The 16,690-nt window shown below is 42.3% G+C and overlaps 1 protein-coding gene across 4 annotated transcripts in view; it reads right to left on the bottom strand.

Annotated features, from left to right (window-relative positions):
* The window catches only part of ARFIP2 (ARF interacting protein 2), a 36,785-nt gene that overhangs the window by 6,900 nt on the left and 13,195 nt on the right, over window positions 1-16,690 (bottom strand). For 2 of the 4 annotated variants that reach the window (XM_072400954.1, XM_072400978.1), the window contains 4 exons: window positions 11,759-11,854; window positions 3,575-3,687; window positions 1,442-1,663; window positions 1,092-1,249 (listed from right to left, as the gene is read on the bottom strand). In XM_072400954.1, coding sequence (XP_072257055.1) covers window positions 1,092-1,249; window positions 1,442-1,663; window positions 3,575-3,687; window positions 11,759-11,854 — 589 coding nt within the window. The remainder of the gene's footprint in view (window positions 1-1,091; window positions 1,250-1,441; window positions 1,664-3,574; window positions 3,688-11,758; window positions 11,855-16,690) is intronic. The other 2 variants (XM_072400961.1, XM_072400970.1) reach the window with 1 other exon arrangement.

Genomic DNA, 16,690 nt, shown 5'->3' with positions numbered 1-16,690 from the left:
TTGAACGATACAGGAAGTGACGTGCACCACAGGAAGTGAGCGAACGTTCGTTCATCGCGCATGCTCAGACCATGAACGATCACTGAACGACCGTACACACGATAGATGGTCAACGATCGTCGTCTAATCCGATCCGCCGGTCCGGTCGCTCATTTCCAACGACTATTCTCGTTGGTCGGCGTCGTTGGTTACTTTTTTTACGAACGATTTTTGGCCAATCGATCGTTCGTCGTTCGCTCGTCGCTCATTTCCAACGATAAAAATTGGAAGTGTGTACGCAGCTTAAGTAAATTAAAAAACAAAGAAATGTCGGTTCAATAGTTCTCCGCACATTACCAGGGAACCAATAGGAGCATAGAAAAGTTTTCAGACCAGCCTGCCATCTAGTGGTGAAAATGACAAACTATTATCCATTACTAATGCAAAGATCTCTTGTAACCTAAAGAGTATTTAAACCCTAAAATAATATCTCTTTTTTTCTACATTTTGGTCAGTTAAATTTGCCAGTGAGAGTATTTCCTTATGTGTATAAAATACCTGGTAATGTGGCCAAATATTCAGTAAGATCATAGCCCAGTGTTCTCCTGTGGTGCAGCAAGGTAAGTTGGCCCTGATTTATTAAACCTCTGGAGATTATAGACTATCATGGGAAAACCTGTGTGATCCAGCAAACCTGGAATGGGTTTCTGAAAAATCAATTAGCAATTGGGTTTTTATTCCAGGACCAGATCTATTTCAGGTTTGCTGGATCACCCAGGTTCTTCCACAATCATCCATCTTCTTCAGTCTTGGGGACCTTTAATAAGTCAGGTTCAATGTTTTCAGTCCACTGTGTTAACCCCACAAACCCCCACCCTGCCCTATGGAGAAGAATGTGTTCTGTAGTCCCAACTCAGGTTCTGTCCTATGGTAGACAGGTGGATAGGTAGATAAAATTGCGAGAACATTATAATACAGTGAAATGAAATGTGTTGCTGGCAGATTCACAGATTACTGCAGCTGTGTATTCTGATTGGCTGCTGGGATTATTTGGCCTTTCAGAATAATGATGCTGCCCATATTATCCAGCTGTACAGCATTGGTGACATTACCTAGCTGTCTCATATTGCTTGACGGTCATCAAAGTGTCTTCCATGGTCTTGTTGATAAGGGTGTTGATACTGGAAACGAAGAAGTTAATGGCTCCCAGCAGGGTCTCCCCATTCTTACACAAGAGCTTCTGAGTCTCTGCATTGTAGCCAAACTCTTCCTGCAAAGAGGAAAGATAAATAGAAATAATTAATTATTCAGAATCCCCCATCCATAGGCTTCTGAAAACAAGGAGATTATGACGGACCAAATAAAGAGATCACCGAGCTAAACTATGCCCCATAATATCATAGAGAGATCACATGATCTCCCTGCAATCACCTGATCCCCATTTCCCCAAGCAAACCCTGACCTGCAATTCTGGTGATTTCTGGCTGAGGTCGGAGAAAGCGTCCCCTAGCGCTCGTTGCGTCTGAACCAGGCTGTAGAAATGAGAGGTCAGGGCTCTGGCCAGCTGCAGGACGCCTTCATATTTCCTCTTTGTGTCCCTCAAAAGTTCAATCTGAGTCTCCAGCTCCAAATCTACTGTGCGAGAGCCACGGCCAAACCGCTCTGAGATCAACTGTTTTGTGCACTGCCATAGAAAAGGGTTAAATAAAAATGTTAGAGAGGGAGAGAGATGAGACAATGGTGGTCAACAGAGAGAGAGAGAGAGAGAGAGAGAGAAAGAGAGAGAGAGAGAGAGAGAGAGAGTGATGAGACAATGGTGGTCAACACAGAGAGAGAGAGAGAGAGAGATGAGACAATGGTGGTCAACAGAGAGACAGAGAGAGATGAGACAATGGTGGTCAACATAGAGAGATGAGACAATGGTGGTCAACAGAGAGAGAGAGAGCGAGAGAGAGAGAGAGAGATGAGACGATGGTGGTCAACAGAGAGCGAGAGAGAGATGAGACAATGGTGGTCGAGAGAGAGAGAGAGAGAGAGAGAGAGAGAGAGATGAGACAATGGTGGTCAACAGAGAGAGAGAAAGTTGAGACAATGGTAGTCAACCGAGAGATAAAGAGATGAGACAATGGTGGTCAACAGACAGACAGAGAAAGACCCCTAATATGGTCTTTGGACAGAGACTATGGCAGCCACCAGAAAGAGGAAATGATGACAGCTGACACAGAAGGAAAAAGAAAATGACGGCTGACAAATGATAGTTGACAATGAGACAATGACTTTAGATAAAAATTGTGTTAATGGCCCTCAGACTGGCAGAATGAAAGTGAAGGTGGCCTAGGAATAGAGAAAGGAGAAACATGGAGGCTTAGGGACAAAGAAAGACAACTGACAGAAGGAGAGTGAAGGAAAAAAAACAGCTGAGAGAGGAATGATGACAGCACACAGACAGAGCTGACGAGGATGGTAGAGAAGGCAACAAGTGTTGACAGTCAGAAAGGAAATAATGAAGAAGACAGACGCTAAGAAAAGGATGACAGCTGACAGGGAGATGACCGCAACCGACAGAAGACAGGATGACAGATGACCAATAGGGAGAGAAAGGACTATGGTCAACAGACAGCAATAAAGAAAACAATGATGGTCGATAGACAAAGAGAAGGGACAATAACTTTCAACGTGAATTATGTTGATGCCCATCAGACAAAGACAGGAGACAACAATGGCTGAATTAGAGTGGCCTGGGAACAGAGAGAAGAGAAAACATCAGCCTAGGGACATAGAAAGAAGGTGACAAATGACAGACAGAGAGTGATGAGACGGTGACAGCTGAAAGAGAGAGCGCTGATGAGAATGGAAGACAAAGGAAGAATCAACTGTTGACAGAAAGGTGATGAAGCAGTCAATGAGAAGACGATGAAAGCTGACAGAGAAAGAAATGAGAGTGACAAATGACAGTGGTCAACAGGCAGACAAGAAAAAATCAATGCGAAAAGAGGGGCAGATGACAGAAATTGTGTTGATGCCCATCACAAAGACAGGAGATAACAATGGCTAAATGAAAGTGGAGGTGGTCTTAAAATAGATATAGGCGAAAATGGCAGCCTAGGACACAGGAGGATGACAAATGACAAACCGCAAGTGAAGAGATAGTGACGGCTGAAAGAAGGAGATGCTGACAGCAGACATCGAGAGTTGATGGGGATGGTAGAAGAAGCAACAACTTTTGAAAGTCAAAAAGAAGAAGATGAAGCAGACTGACAGTGAGAGAGATGACAGACAGGGAGGGAGATGACAATGGCGAACGGACGGAAAGAAAACAACGATGGTCGATATACTTGGAGAAGGGACTAATGAGAACAAGACAGGAAAAAGAAATGAAAAACAGATAAAGAGATGGGACAGCTCCTGAGTCAGAGGATATCTATGCCTGACAGATAGAGGGGAGACGCCATGAACACCATAGAGGAGGAGGCATGGACTGCTAAACATTTAGGGGTTGGCAATAAGAAAGCAACAAGCAGAGCATCCGCTGCCATGCTTAATGATGGAGACAGACAGAGGTATATAGGACAGACACATGGGTCATTGTATTTACCTTATAAGTATTAATGCCCCATTTCTTCATCATGTCCAATTTCTCCACAGCGATTCCCCGAGAGAGTTCCTCAGAGGTGAGAGAGGGGTGTGAGGACGGCTGAGACATCGACCCTGGAGTGAGAAAAGCCATTGTCATATAGAGAAAATAAAGACTATAGCCCCAGGAACGGTGAGTTATATCGCTGTAGGATGAAGCTGAGGATCTGAAAAAGATTTTATTATAATTTCCCCAAACTTTTTTAAAGGATTCTTTATAGTTTGGTAAAATTGGCCTGCAAAGAGCACCCTAAATTTTTACTTTTATTGGTTGCTTGGGGTGTAAGATTTGTCCGGCTTTACAAATGCCCTCCGTCTGGAGTCTCCGTTATGCTGGTCATATGCGGGTCAGTTAGGTGCATGAACAGGTAAGTGATCTCCCAGATAGATATTACCTTACTAGCTATTGTTCTTGTAAGGTATTGTTCTTGCTGAAGGACAATTATTGCCACCCAGCAGATACATCTCGCTCTTGTTTCTAAAAAGTTTGGTTACAATACAGGGGCTGCCACCCACCTACAATTTCTTCTCACCCAGCTTAAAAAAATTTCTGGGTTGAGCACGGATATATATATATATATATATATATATATATATATAAATAAATTCAGGTCTTATATTTATTTAAACTCCCCCACTGATCCAATGACACGTGTTTCATTCCAAGAGCTAAAAAATATATCGTACTACCCGTCCCATAACATAATCATTAAACTCGATTACATCTGTATCACCTTTTGTTTTTTTTTACAATACCCATTTTCTAATAGATACAAAGTTCATATTGTGATTGTATTTTCTCTATAATTTATTATTGTTAAACAGGATTTTTATAGCGCCAACATAATACACAGCGCTGTACATTTATTAGGGTTTGCAAATGACAGACAGATACAAACAATGATACAGCAGGAGGAGAGGACCCTGCTCCGAAGAGCTTACAATCTAAGATAATGAATTTACACCTTTTGTATATGAACATTATAACGCTTTGCATGATATTTTTAGATCTGATAGTTTCATGCCTGTGCGCCTAAGTTTAATTGGATATGACCGCTTCCTTTAATACTTATCACATTATCGTGTGAGTAATATATCATATCATGTATTATTCATGTGTCTTGTTGATTTATTTTAGTGCCGACACGTACCTAGGGCCGGATTTCACATAATGGCCTAGGGTGGCATGACCACTAGGGAGCGCCAATATAACATCTTTATGTAAAGCAATGGCCAACAAGATCTACAGTAACAGGAAGCACAAAAATAAAGTGATTATACTGAGGTCACATACAGTGCAGAGATCTGTACAGGGTGACATCTTTATTGAATGTATCATCCGTCTCTCCATTCCATTCTTCCTCTCAATACACCCCCTCTCTAATCTCCTTTTCCTTCTCTGTATCCCCTCTCTCTTTTACTTTTCCCTCTCGCTCCCCTCTCCCATCCATCTCCTCTCTCACTTCCTTCCATGTTCTCCTTATCTCCTCTCTCTCTTTTTCTCCCCTTTCTTATCTCTTCCTCATCTCTTCTCTCCTCTCTCCCTTCCTCATCTCTTCTCTCCTCTCTCCCTTCCTCATCTCTCCTCTCCTCTCTCCCTTCTCTCCTCTCTCCCTTCCTCATCGCTTCTCTCCTCTCTCCCTTCCTCATCTCATCTCTTCTCTCTCCCTTTCTGACTCTTCTCTCTCCCTCCTTGTCTCTTTCCCTATCCCTCTTCTTTGCATCCCTTTCTTCCCTAGTCTTCCTGCCTTTCCCCTCTCCATCTCTTTCCCCTTTACTTCACTCTCTCCCTCCTCTCCCTCTTCTCCCCCTAGTTTCTCCTCCTCTCTATTCATGTCCTCCCTCTTTATTTTTCCTCCTCTCTCCCACTCATTATCCTTTCCCCTTTTTTGTACTTGTGACACAGATTTGAGTGAGTCTGCAAGGTTAATATTTGTGGTGAAATATTATTATTTGTGGGGGCAGCACAAGCTAGCTGGCCTAGGGGAGCAAAAAGTATGAAATCCGGCCCTGCATGTAGCATCCTTACCATTGAAGAAGGAACAATTGCTTGCGAAACGTGTCAGGTACATCCCAATACAGTGCTGCACAACCAACAGGACTGTTGGAGGTGGGATGATTTAATTTGGCATAATGCTATCCTGACTACACTTTTTTATTTATTATGTATTATATGTACCGTATTTTTTGCCGTATAACACGCACTTTTTCTTCCCCAAAACTGAGGGGAAAAAGTTAGTGCGTCCTATACGACAAATGTGTTAAAAAAAATAATTAAAATATTATACTCACCCGATACCCGATCCTGCGTGTATCTCTGGCTGCAGCGTGTCTCTCTTCTCTCCTCTGCCAGCATCGTGTTCTCTCCTGTCTGTAAAGCAAAGCGAAAGAAGCCGGCACAGCGCCACCTGCTGTTCCCTGTCCTAACTGCCGTACAGTGGAAAAAAAGCAAAGAGTGATCAGAAGGGGAATTTGAATGACACAGAGTGATCAGAAGGGGACTTTGAATGCAACAGAGTGATCAGAAAGGGAATTTGAATGGCACATGAGTGATCAGAAGGGGAATAATCTTTCAGAATCTTTTTTTCTAGATTTTCCTCCTTTAAAATTGGGTGCGTCTTATATTCCGGAGCGTCTTATACGGCGAAAAATACGGTAGTTATTTATTGTATTATTTTTAATTTTATTATTAAACAGGATTTATATAGCACCAACATATTATGCAGCGCTGTACAATAAATAGGGGTTGCAAATGACAGACAGATACATTGACACAGGAGGAGGAGAGGACCCTGCCCTGAAGAGCTTACAATCTAGGATGGGACTGCGTACATATATTGAAGCACTGTACACTTATTATTTTTTCAAATTGTTTTTAAAGAAATTTTGTACATAAAGAAACTTGAAATTAATTTTTTTGAGATGCTGTAAAAATCCCGTATTTCCCTTATTTTTATTGTTCCTACATTGAGATTGGCATCCAAACTAGTAAGTGGTAATCATACCTACAATTTGTTTACCTGGTTACCACTGTGCCCTTATGGACCACCCTTGTTCTTCGCCCAATCAATGCCACCCCACCAGCTATGACCATTAATAGGGAAAAAAGTGGCATGTACTGGGAAAATAATGGCAATTCCCAAACAATATTCGATCAATATATCAATCACGCATAGATTGATGGATTTGTAATGCCCTATTTTTATTAGAGTTCATTGTTCTCCCCAGATTTTTTTTAAGCAGGGTGGGAAGCTGTCTTAGGCAGATGGTGGCCCCCAACTTTTCAGTAACCACCCAAAAAACAGCCAGGTGGTTATTGAAAAGTGCTGGGTGGTGCGCCTGGCTAAAAGGGGCCGGGGAGAACACTGGATTTGATGTTTGTGATTATTAATCTATGAGCAACATCGACCAATGCTTGGCCAGCATACGTCTGAACAAAGAGTGGAAGATCCAGGGGGAGAAAGAGGAAGTGTCGTATATTGTAGGACATCATTGTTTGCTGCACTGCTATGTCCCTATTATATTGTGAGCTCCATGGAGGCAAAGAAAATGTAAGCCCCAAGGACCAAGAAGTGCAAAAATTGAAAAATAATTTCCAGGGATGGGAGACAGAATGACAAACAACAACATTAAGCTGAGCTACAAAAGAAGTTTTATTGGTCTGCAGATTTATAAAGCAGCAAATCACACATTCACCAAACATTTTCTGGTGGCGTATCTTTTAGGTCCACGTGTTTTTAATGGCAGTGATTGGTTCCAGAGAATGTTTGATGAATTTTAGATTCACTGCATTATAAAAACAAATGACCGCTGTGTTATCCTTGTCTCAGTTAAGACGCAAGAGTTTAGAACATGTTTGGTTTCTTTAGCTGCATGGTGGTTTTCCATCACCGATATAAATAAAAAAAAAATCCCCGATTTGTGTTACACCTACAACTTTTTTATCATATTCAAGGATAAAAAAAAGTTTTGTGTAGACATATACAACTAGTAATTCAGAGGTTACTTAAACCATTTGTGTCTCACAGGTCAGACTAAATGACACCAATGATGTTTTAGGCTATCCCTATTTAATGTACAGCGCTGTGTAATATGTTGGCGCTATATAAATCCTGTTTATTAATAATAATAATAATAATCTGTAAGGGTGACACTCTTCCCAATGGCCGGCAATGTAAGAGGAATTCTTCCCACTGACCACCACACTAATATACTGTAATCTGTGGATATAGTAATTTAGTAAGTTATTTCAAGAGTTTATATATGTTATAAAGATCAGGAAAGGACTGAATGATATTTCCTAATCTTATCCAGGTAATTTCCATTCCTAATCCAGGAAACCCATTTAAAATAAAGAAGATTGAGTACGGCAAATTATTTTTTACAAAGCCGAGTATGCAAACCGTATTGCCCATTTTAAAGGGACCTGCAATGTGACCCAAAAAACATGAAGAAGGTGATCTGCAAAAAGCCTCCCAAAGAGCAGCAGCTGACCATTGTACAGTACAATGTTTGGTATTTCATTTATGTGCCATTCATTTTTTCTCATCGCTAGTTCCAATTAAAATTAAAAAAAAAAAGCAGATTATTTCCCAGCGTTCTGCCTCTGCTTCTTGTCCTAGAGGAGGCACAAAACAATACTCCCCATCCCCCTGGGTACTACATACGAGTTCATCCCTCCTAATCCCTTGATGTGCAAGGAGCAGCTGCAATCTCTTTCTAGTTCCTTGGCTCTCGGTTATTCCCACCCAAGCAGAGCTGGGGGAATCCGTGCCGGGGTCACATATTTCTCATTCTGGGTTCCTAGTGATGAGGACTAGAAGACCCTCCCTGGCACTATGCTTGCATCCAGAACAGTGAAGTAACTGGTTGTAGGGTTCCTAATTCCATTCCTGCAAAGCTAAAATTCACCGGGACCCTCTAGGCAGCAGCAGTTGGTGTGCAGCCAATACAAAGAAGTAGCGGGCCGAGAAGCATTTATGGCACAAAGAATCCTCCTTAGCTGTCTCGGTTATGTGGGCGGTAGTCAGTGGGAGATTATTTTCAAAGCTGGCTTTGTAGCTCTTATTATGTCTCCAGATGCCTTCCAATATTTTCACTTCATTTACAGAGCACGCCAAAATTCCAGGGACCCCAATTATGAAAATTTGAACACCTGTTCCCTTATATTGGCCCAGCAGGTCGAATATTGCATTGAGTGAGACAAAGGGGATCGGATACGCATGTCCAATCTTTGGTGGGAGCTTCCTAGGTTTGAGTATCCATGGACCATTTGGATGAAAAACATAGGAGATTGGAAATCAGAAAATACCTGAATAATTAAAGCCCCCCAAGACTGAAGAAGATAGACTATCACAGGAGTGATCCAGCAAACCTGGAATGGATCTGGTCCAGAATTGAAAACATTTTCCAATAGCATGAGCCCCAATGCCAAGGAAATCTCTCCCATAGGACCCGATATCTAGGTATTTCCCCATGGCATGCCGCAGCTCTTTTTGGTTCCACCAGCTGACCTACACATCATTACAGGCTACACCATTGATTTGGAAGTCAGCACACGGAGTCGGTGAGAGCGGCACAGGCAATGGGAAAGGTAAGTATTACCTCTGTTTCCAACAAGTATGTTGGATGTTAAGTATGCAACAAGGTAATTTATAATGATCTGCTTCCAACGGAGCCTTGGGGAGTCACAGAGCCCTTCCAAGCTATAAATTTAGCTTTTATTATTATTACTAAACAGGATTTATATAGCGCCAACATAATACATAGCACTGTACAATAAATAGGGGTTGTAAATGACAGACTAATACAGACAGTGACACAGGAGGAGGAGAGGACCCTGTCCAGAAGAGCTTACAATCTAGGAGGTGGGGGAAGTAACACACAATAGGAGGGGAGATATGTAGTGGTGGGAGGTAGTGACTGTTTCAAAAGACAGAAGATGGGTAGGCAGTTTGAAAAAATGTTTTTTGAGCGATCTTTTAAATGAGCTTTCATATGTAGTGCTCTCCCTCGACCCTTTTAGCTGTGCAAACTACCCGGCCATTTTCAGTAACCACCCAGCTTTTAATGGTAAAACGGAGGAGTCACAATATGGGGACTACAACTTCTTATCACTGGGGAGATTACAGACAAGCTTCTGTGCTTTGCCTTCAAATCCCTCCACAGTTCTTGTCCCCGCTAGCCGTTCTCTTCGCTCCTCCAGTGACCTACTAATGACTTCCTCACTCATAACCTCATCACACGCACGGCTCCAAGACTTCTCTAGAGCTGCTCCGACTCTCTGGAATGGTCTTCCTCATCCTATTCGGCTTGCTCCTACTTTCTGCTCATTAAAACCCAACGCTTCAACCTCACCTACCCGTCTTCTTTTGTCTCTTAAACTCTCACTACTTCCCACCATTTCATATCTCTTCCTAGATTGTAAGCTCTTCGGGGCAGGGTCCTCTCCTCCTCCTGTGTCACGGTCTGTATCTGTCATTTGCAACCCCTATTTAATGTACAGTGCTGCGTAATATATTGGTGCTATATAAATCCTATTTATTAATAATAATATAATATTAATAATATTATGCTACCCTTGTAATTATAATAAAGTAAGGTAATCAAACTATATTTTTTAGGCACCTGGATCTGTTTTTATTCTTATTCAAAATCTACCATGTAAACTCCCTGGTAAAAATGACCTGAAGCTGTGAGATATCCCAGCCAGTAACGTCTTCTCAAATTATATTGAAATATTACTGAGTGTCCATTAATTTTTGTGGTCAATGGTGAAATAGTTTAATATGGCCGTGTAACAGCTTTTAATGACCTGCTATTTGTGAGTTTGTGGTTAAAAAACACCTAAAAGATACAGAAATTGTATTGTCCACAGTTGTTAATATTTCTTCCCCTCTCACAATGATGGAACAGGACCTGAAATCTGTGATTTCTATGGTGGAACGCAGGCAGGTTCCTTACAATTACTTAAACAATATCATATGATGTAGAAGTTGCTGACATTCCCTATGTCAGTGTTTCTCAACCAGGGTTCCTCCAGAGGTTGTGAGGGGTTCCCTAAGGACAGGTCAGACTAAAGCTACGTACACACTTCCAATTATTATCGTTGGAAAACGAACGACGAACAATCCTGCACGATATCTACCGTGTTTCCCCGAAAGTAAGACCTACCCCGAAAATAAGACCTAGCACTTTTCCCCCAACCTGCCCTAATATAAGACCTACCCCGAAAATAAGACCTAGTAGAAAAAAAAATAAAAAATAAAAAAAATAAAAGCAAACATAAATTAAAACAGTACTCACCAAGCGGGAGACAGCGGGCGTACACACAGCAGGCTAACACACAGCCGCACAAGCCGATGCTTTCCTTGTAGTTCCGGCTCCTGTCACAGGCGGAGTGACAATGTTCAACGATCGTCGTCCAATCCGATCCGCCGGTCCGGTCGTTCGTTTCCAACGACTTTCCTCGTTCGTCGGCGTCGGTTACTTTTTTTACGAACGATTTTTGCCCAATTGATCGTTCGTCGTTCGTTTTGAACGATAACAATTGGAAGTGTGTACGCACCTTAAGTGACACCAATGCTTTTTGGCTATCTGTAAGGGTGACATTTTTCCCAATGGCCAGGAAAGTTATATATATCGGAGCTGTGTATTTAATAATTATAGCACATGTACCCAAAGGACCTGAAAGATATTTCAAGAGGTTCACCCATGTCAAAAAAGTCAAGAATGACCGCCTAAACTATATGGAAAGCTATCTGCCATAATGACTATTACTTTTAAGACCAAAGAGAGCTAAAGATAATAGTCTACATGACTGCATTACATATAGTCTACATTTACATGACTGTAAATATCAAATATAATAGCAAAAGACACATTTATCATATATTATAAGAGAACTGAGCCTATAAACTACAAAAAGCATTGGACAGATTGTCCATTCTGGAGGCACAGACTTAGCAAATAACCCAAGGAAGCAAACAGGACCAAGCTGTGATGAAGAATAACCATGGGTCATTCACCAAAGAAGAAGCTCTCAGGATATCTTGGCAATGCTCTAAAATGAATAAGAACTGCATGCACTACATCTACAGTTATTAAATCTCTAATAATGCCACTAGCTGTGCCATTGTTGTTTTACCTGAGTCTCCCATGTGACTGGCTATCCTGTGGGCTGCTGAATGACTGGGAGAAATAATGGGAATTTTGGGAGAGCTGTGACTATGGGGCAAGGATTCTGCAGATAGCAATATGGGACAGGAAGACAGACATGGAGGGGAACAGAGGATGTGGAAGAAAGAAAATATAAAAGAAAACAGGAAGATAAAATTAGAATAATGAATGGATATTGGAAAGGCACACAGAAGAAAGACGTATAATGGAAGGCACAAGAAGGCATGGGAGGAGGAAAGAAAATGATGGAAGGAATCAAGAAGACACAGGAGGAAGAGAGGAGGATAGGAGAGGACAGTGAGGAGACATGGGTGAATGAGACAATAGAAGACGAATGACAGAGGGGAAAAAATGGGAGGAAGAACAATTGAAGGACAAAAGTGGGAAAAAAATATGGAGGGCAGCAGGAAGATATAGGAAGCAAAGAGAAGAATGATGGAAGACAGAGGAAGAAAAGGGAGAACAATGAAACAAAAAGAAAAGTAGAGGAAAAGATGGAAGACAGAAGAATGGTGGAGGACAGCAGGAAGACATTGGATGATAAAATGACGGGGAATGAGGGAAGATGAAGAACAGCAGTAAGCCCCAGGAGGAATAGAGGATAACAGTGGAGGATGTCAGAAAGCCCCAGGAGAAATAGAGGACAATGGTGGAGGACAGCAGAAACCCCAAGAAAAAATAGAGAACGGTGGAGGACAGCAGTAACCCCCAGGAGGAATAGAGGAGAACGGTGGAGGACGGCAGTAACCCCCAGGAGGAATGGAGGAGAACGGTGGAGGATGGCAGTAAGCCCCAGGAGGAATAGAGGAGAACGGTAGAGGATGGCAGTAACCCCCAGGAGGAATAGAGGATAACGGTAGAGGATGGCAGTAACCCCCAGGAGGAATAGAGGAGAACGGTGGAGGATGGCAGTAAGCCCCAGGAGGAATGGAGGAGAATGGTGGAGGACGGCAGTAAGCCCCAAGAGGAATAGAGAACAATGGAGGACAGCAGAAACCCCCAGGAGGAATAGAGGAGAATGGTGGAGGACGCCAGTAACCCCAAGGAGGAATGGAGGAGAACAGTGGAGGATGTCAGAAAGCCCCAGGAGGAATAGAGGAGACCGGTGGAGGATGGCAGTAACCCCCAGGAGGAATAGAGGAGAACGGTGGAAGATCTCAGTAAGCCCCAGGAGGAATAGAGAACAATGGAGGACAGCAGAAACCCCCAGGAGGAATAGAGGAGAATGGTGGAGGATGGCAGTAAGCCCCAGGAGGAATAGAGGAGAACGGTGGAAGATCTCAGTAAGCCCCAGGAGGAATAGAGGAGAACGGTGGAGGATGGCAGTAAGCCCCAGGAGGAATAGGAGAGGAGAAGAAACCCCCAGGAGGAGAATGACAGAAAACAGTAGGAAGCAAAATTGTGGGAGTTGGGAAAAGGTGTGGATAACAACAAATAAAAAGAACATTAGACACAGATAATGGAAAAATGAAAAATAGAAAATAGAGAAAAGATGATCTGAAAATGAAATGAATCACAGGAAATTACAAACACCAAAATTAAATTCCCAAAAAACATGTTTGCTTATAAGTATAAAGTTTGCTTATAAGTATATGGAGCCACATTGAGAGGGTCATGGCTCATGCAGATATGGGATGGGTTTTGCATGTTTAGAAGATCTGCTGCTGCCAATCTTGAATAAAGTTGTTGAATATCCCTCGTATGAAATGTATAAGGAAATGATAGCAAATATCCTCCATATTTACCTGCACAGGGTAGGAAAGATGGAAATGTTTTGCTTTCACATTGTTCAGAATTAAAGCAGGCACCACCTTGCTATTCAAATATATGGGTGCACCTTATTCAACATATGCCTGAAAGTTGCTTTCCTGACCCCTTCCCTGGCACTTCTTAGGCCCTCTTGTGCCTTTTTTGCTGAACATTCACTTTTCAAGTTTAATTTTTAATTTGCAGAACACAATTCTGCTCTCTCTGTCATGGGGTTACAAAGATGGATGAGAGCATTAAAGGAACAGCAATGTGACAAGATAAGATAAGTAGAGGACAGCATAGGATTATCTCAGCAGAAAAGCAAGGTGTCACTATGCAAAGTACACCCAACTATAATTCTTGTAAACAGGATTGTAATGATCACCCATTAACCTCAGCTGTTTGCTGGTTATATTGGGCAGAACAGCCGTGCACACCTGTCCTCACTAGGGAACTTTAGGGGGGAGATCAAAGCCTAAAATGTGTGCTTGATCAACAGATTTGATCTTGTTTTGTCCATGACTGAGGCCTGGTAATGTGTATGGTATATCTGTGCTTTGTCTTTCAGCCTCCTATAAATGCTCCATTTACCTGTCTAGAATGAGGACTCTGCCTACACCTGACCTTCCGTCTGCTGTCTCCGATATATCCTGTCTGACCAAGGCAGCGCTACTCAACCGGAGGTCCTTGAGCAACTTGTGCCTCCCAGGACCCCAATGATATTTTTGGCTATCTGTAAGGGTAACATTCTTCCTAATGGTCAGCAATGTAAGAGGAATTCTTTCCACTGACCACCATGCTAATATACTGTGAGCTGTGGATATAGGATTATAGCTGGGGTTCCCCAAGACAACAAAGTTCTAATTCGAGATCGGCTCCTTTATTAGGTTACCCCAGTCCATCATTTGTTCGGTCAGCTTCCCGCTGCACACAAAGGGTCCATCAGAAATCTGTGACAATTATATTCTCACCTAAACCTCTGGGCAGTGCAGTGGCTCAGTGGTTAGCACTTTGGCCTTTGCAGCGCTGGGTTTCAGGTTCCAATTTCAGCCAGGTCACTATCTGCATGGAGTGTGCAGGTTCTCCGCGGAATTTCTCCCACATTCCGAAAACATGTAGTTAGGTTAATTGTCCCCCCCCCCAAATTGAAGTTAGGCTGTATTCAAAGGCATATGACTATGGTAGGGGCATTCGACTGTGAGCTCCTTTGAGAGACAGCTAGTGATATGACTATGGACTTTGTACATTGCTGTGTAATATGTTGGCGCTATATAAATACTGTGTAATAATAATAATAAACTTCACACACAACTCTTTAAAAACAAGCGGTCACTTTAACAAGGGTGAAGAAGCGGAAGCTATTTTTACTGTGTTTGCTTGAGATTCTCCTGTGGTATAATTAAACTGTCTCTTTTCCATTGTGCTCAGGATTAATTTGCTTGCTTTCGGCATCTTGCCAGGCGTGATAAATTAATTTATGTGCAGTGCCGGTGTATTAGCCAGGAAAGGAAAGGTCGGAGTATTGTGAGACGATGTAGATAAAGGCCCCCCCCCCCACCTGTCCTCAGCAATCAGACCTATGAGGAAAGGACAGGTATTTCACTCAGCGTTCAGCTTGACTGAAGTGTTGGAATGTGCAGGACAGCGGTCCTCATTGCCAACTTATATCAGCACAACCGGCCTGTCCACAGGGTTCAGCAAAAACAAAAGACTTGTATAGTTCAGAAACAAATATTTAAAGATTAAACAAATATTGCTGGGTGGCTAAAAATAAGTGGTCTGACCCATGAAAACATCCTTATAAACATGGTTCTACATTGTTAACAAAGTATAGATACCAACACCATTAAAATAAAAGTAAGGAATGTCACCCAGAGTGCAGCAAGAAACACCATCCAATCAGAGTGCAGCAAGAAACACCACCCAATTAGAGTGCAGCAAGAAACACCACCCACTTAAAGAAGCGGCCAATGGTAAAGGATTCAGAATGCACCAAATGTAAAACTCCCCCCTCTAGTAAATGGTACACCTCCCAATATAAAATATTATTTGGCTGCAGATAATAGAAATAGAACAATTTTGGTGTAAAATCTGGGTGCTCCCCTTTTACTATGTTTCCTTTCCCTTCTTGTTGTTTATTTTACCAATGTTTGTAATTTATAATTGGGAAAACTAATAAACTTTTTGAAAACAAAAACCTAGGGGCTCCCGAGTGAGTCTGTCAAGGTTTTACTGCCATGCCCTACTAGGGATACAATCCTTTACTTCCTGTTAGGACAGGAAGTGATTAAAATCTCTTTGGCATAGGCATATATAATGTGGAACTAAAGTTAGATCAGGCTGGGTGGGAAGAAGCTGTAGGTGCGTGGTGGTCATAAAAAATTTGAGGTGGTTACTGTAAAGTGCTGGGCGGTGCACCCAGCGTGAAGGGGCTGGGGAGATCACTGCAGGAAGAGACAGGCGACCTTCCTTCTGCAATAAGTGTTTATACCTGCCTGATATTTCCGTCAATTGTATGCATGTTGGTCGGCAGGATACCTGGAAATTTCATTTTTCCCTGTGCTTGCTGGGACTGAAGGAAATTCTATGCGTCTGGGACAAGAGTTATATTTCCTCGGTTATATGTAATAAAAAGCAAATCGGAGCCCGAGTAGACAAGCCTTACCTCTACCTGCTCTAATGCTGCATTGAAGGATTCTTGCTCTCTCTATCTGTGGAAGCAGTGATCTCTTGGCAAAGCTCTGGCACTCCCCCCTGCGGAGTCAGATTTAGAGTCAGAATTGCCCAAGCTCTTTTCTCATTGGTGAGTTTTGATTCTGACCTCTGCAAAGAGACCACTGCTTTCACTAAAGGAGTAAGGGTCTCTTCTCTGCTGGTAGGGGACAGGATTTTCTACTCGTCTTCTGCTTTGATGTGCCAGTAATAAACTTTGTTTCAGAGCAAATTTTATTATTATCATCCTCAAACATTCTACTGGTGAGATGTCCCTGGTTGGGTTCAGGTTCCCTGTACAGCAAAATGGGAGAGGGAGGATAAGATTTAGGAACCAGCCAGCGGAACTAATGGTGTGCCGCAACTTTATGATGGTCAGGTTAACGGCTTTGGGGTATTTCCAGGTCTTGCCTTGGTAAATCTTTCCTCGTAATAATGT

Source organism: Pyxicephalus adspersus, chromosome 1 (assembly GCF_032062135.1).
Source record: "Pyxicephalus adspersus chromosome 1, UCB_Pads_2.0, whole genome shotgun sequence".
In the NCBI taxonomy this organism is placed as follows: domain Eukaryota; kingdom Metazoa; phylum Chordata; class Amphibia; order Anura; family Pyxicephalidae; genus Pyxicephalus; species Pyxicephalus adspersus.
This window is presented reverse-complemented; position numbering and strand designations above follow the sequence as displayed.